Source organism: Adiantum capillus-veneris, chromosome 21, assembly GCF_014529385.1.
Source record: "Adiantum capillus-veneris isolate H3 chromosome 21, ASM1452938v2, whole genome shotgun sequence".
In the NCBI taxonomy this organism is placed as follows: Eukaryota; Viridiplantae; Streptophyta; class Polypodiopsida; order Polypodiales; family Pteridaceae; genus Adiantum; species Adiantum capillus-veneris.
The window spans coordinates 81,859,985-81,863,325 of NC_140951.1; the positions used below are offsets into that span (position 1 = coordinate 81,859,985).

Here is a 3,341-nt window from a genome sequence, read left to right on the forward strand (position 1 = left end):
ATTGAATCTAGAATTGCTCGCCGCTGAAGGTTTGGCCGAAGTGCCATCCGTGGGCGCCACGTCGTAGGAGGTGAGGGTGCACCTCCTACGACGTGGGCGCCACGTCGTAGGAGGTGAGGGTGCAGCCATCGCTGGTGGTGACCTGAAAAGAGAGGCTCTGGCCGTCTAGTTGCACATTGCTCTGCCAATTCTAGCTCCAATTTCCGGTCATGGCTTCCGTGCGCGAGCCCTTCACGGAGACGGAGTGCACATCACCGACTCCTCCCACATTTGTAATGAGCACCAGATTGAAGTAGGCATGATCATTCATGGTGAAGTGGATGCTACCCTTCTTGGCCGGCGGTACTCCACAGGCATGATCCTGTACACTCCAATCTTCTCAAACGCTTTCTGCGCCCTGTCAAAGTGCTCGAGAGGTGGGTTGCACCAGCCGCCCGCATTGTTGGGCAGGGCATTGTTGGGCATGGCATTGTTGGGAGCACACAGATTGGTGCTGTGACTGTCATCGATTCTTCAGGAATGCACCACTGCGGGTCGGACGATGCATCGCACCGGATCTCGAAGCAAGCATCACAGTTGCACCATCATAAGCTTTTATACCCTCATGTCCACTTTGACATTTATTTATTTGGCCTTTGTCGTCTGCATCGCCAACAGCCTGCTGCCTGATAGCATCATGGCGTTTTCTCAGTACCACTTGGGACCTCTCTCTCCCTCTCTCTTTCTCTCTCCCGACTCCCAAGTCTCTGTCTTAGTAAAAAACAGGGCTAGAAAAATGCATTTTTTCTAACCAAAGAAAATAAGGACAAACTTGAAATTCTCCCTGTTTTTAGGTCAAAATTTGAATCTTTTGCAGGTAATTACACTAAAACTTGAAATTCCAAGTTTTCTTCAAGGCAAACTCAAAATCTCAGCCGATTAAAATACACTGGACCTCCGTTTTTTTCTAGCACTGGTAAAAAAGAAACTCTCTGAAAGAGCGCGCACCAGCGCACGCTCTTTCAGAGAGTTTCTTTTTGAAGAGAGAGAGAGAGAGGGAGGAGATGCAGGGCCGCTTGTGGATAGGGGATGCTTCCAGCGCTGCATCAACTGCTCTCTGCATTATCCTGTTATGATTTTGCCGGAAAAGCAAGAAGAGCGGTGGAGGCTGTTCTCCCTCATCGCTGCTGCTTCCTTCTCATGGAGGCAACTCACACTCTATTGTAAGCAAGCTTTCGACAACTTCTCAAAAGAGTGGCACGGGCAGCTATGTCTCATCTGTGCCATCCAAAAACTGTAGATACTTCACCTTCTCTGAGATCTTGGAGATGACGAGCAATTTTGATAAAGGGCGTGTGGTCGGAGTAGGAGGTTTTGGGAAGGTTTACAAGGGGGTATTGGAGGATGGGACCAATGTTGCAGTGAAGAGAGGGAACCCTACCTCAGAGCAAGGTGTAACTGAGTTTCAAATAGAGATCGAGCTTTTGTCGAAGCTTCGACATAGACATTTGGTCTCTCTCATTGGGTTTTGTGAGGATCATTCAGAGATGATCTTGGTTTCGTGAGAGTGGGCACTGTTTAAGGAGCGTGATGAGTCATGACCTAGTTGCTGTCGACCTGGCTGAGCAGTTCCATCAGTAGTATAGCCCACGATGTTGTTAGAGAAAGGGAGTTGGCTAAGGACTTAGGCAAAACTACAGGCTTGATGACTTCCACTCTCTCCTGATTTCTTGGTGTCGACCTGGCTGAGGGCGTAGGTGGAAGTGCGGGCTTTATCACACACACACACACACACACACACACACACACACACACATTTTTTAGTAATCAGGCTCAGGGCCATTGCTAACTTGACAAGCAATCAATAGACTTGGCAAGCGGCCATTGCTAACTTGATGCACCTGCCGTCGACTGCCAATCCATGGCACTGAGCTGAGCGGCTCAGATAATGGCCATGGTTGTAATGTGATTGTTGGCCCGCTTTTTGTAGTGCTGGCCATATTCATCATGGATGTCTTGGGCGTCATGGAAGGCTTTATCAGTCGCATCTAAGAAAAAAGAAACATGGAGAAAGTTGTGTTAGGCTGCATTCCTTATAACTTGAGTGGCTTGAGCGTTTGCAAGCCATGGGCTGGAGCATCAATCGCTTGAGGAGATCCTGAAGGGAGCAAAGGGAGTTGGAGGAATTTGAAGCATCCGAGCTCTTGGGCTATAGGGGTTCGCTCTTGACTACCATGTGCATGCCCGTAATTTAAGAAAGATTACCTCAAGAAAGCTTGCCAATGTACGCCAATGCCCAAGTGGCAAGCCATTTGTGAGTGTTGAGGTAGTGGTCTTCTTGCCCACGGTTTGACGTGATCGCTGCCCAAGCACTGCTCACTAAATTCCACATTGGCTGCTCACTCAATTCCACCTCTGTGGCTGTCGAGAGTTGGGTGCACCTCTTGGAGGGAGTTGCTGCCACATCGCAACATATCCTCTCATTTTAACATAGATATGTAAGATGTGCCTTTTCTATTTATTTTGTGTAGCTTTGCTATTTACTATGCTTGAGTCCCACGTGTATAGGGAGGCCATTTTAGACCTTCACTATTTGCCTTGTTATCAAATTGCACTTAGCTTGTTTGTTGTTTAGGAAATGGAACTCCTTCACATTAGAGGTAGACAAGACTTGGCAACAACTGCCATGGGTCACAAATGTTTTTGGTCATATGAACATCAACCCCAAGGGATCCGATTTGATGAAATCATTGTGGGGTGCTTGGAATAAGTTCAGATCGCAGATTTGTCCAAAATTGGACAACCATTAGGGTCACCAAATCCTCCACTATGACACCATCTTGTTTCCCCTAAAACCTTGCCCCCCTATTCAAGCTATCAGGGAGAAAAAAATGCCAGGAGGGAAGAGCGTTTGGCATAGGGACTAAGGCCACCGAGAAGTCCAAGCAATGAGTGGCATAGCAAGATTTAGCCAAGAGCTGTGACTCGATAGTACTTAAATAGAAACCTTGGACCTTTGAGCTCGTGTAATGAGATATAGTTTTTGCTTTACTCTTGAAAGCATGACTATTGCAAGCATACAAGGGTTTGCATTTTGCAATTTTCCCTCATCTCCTTCTTTGAATATTGGTTATTGCTGCCGATATTGTTACTATGTCTTTCATGTTGTTTCCAAAGGGAAAAAGAAGAAGTAGAAGAAAGTTTTGACATCGTAAAAAACTATCCCAAGGGACCTTAAAGATCTAGAAGACAAGGAGAGAGAGAAGTGTGATTTAGTAGTTGCACCTCTCCGTAGGTCTCCTTTTGCTGCATCTACCCGTCCACGCTGGCGGGAGCTCTTTCAAAGACTTTTTTTTAAGAGA

At 46.9% G+C, this 3,341-nt stretch overlaps 1 protein-coding gene across 1 annotated transcript; it reads left to right on the plus strand.

Annotated features, from left to right (window-relative positions):
* The first annotated feature begins 1,068 nt into the window (after positions 1-1,068).
* LOC147431235 (receptor-like protein kinase THESEUS 1) lies at positions 1,069-1,544 on the plus strand. The gene is made up of 2 exons (XM_086493911.1): positions 1,069-1,202; positions 1,280-1,544. Exons 1-2 carry the CDS (start codon positions 1,069-1,071, stop codon positions 1,542-1,544), a joined length of 399 nt encoding a protein of 132 aa, XP_086350037.1.
* The last annotated feature ends 1,797 nt before the right edge of the window (positions 1,545-3,341 follow it).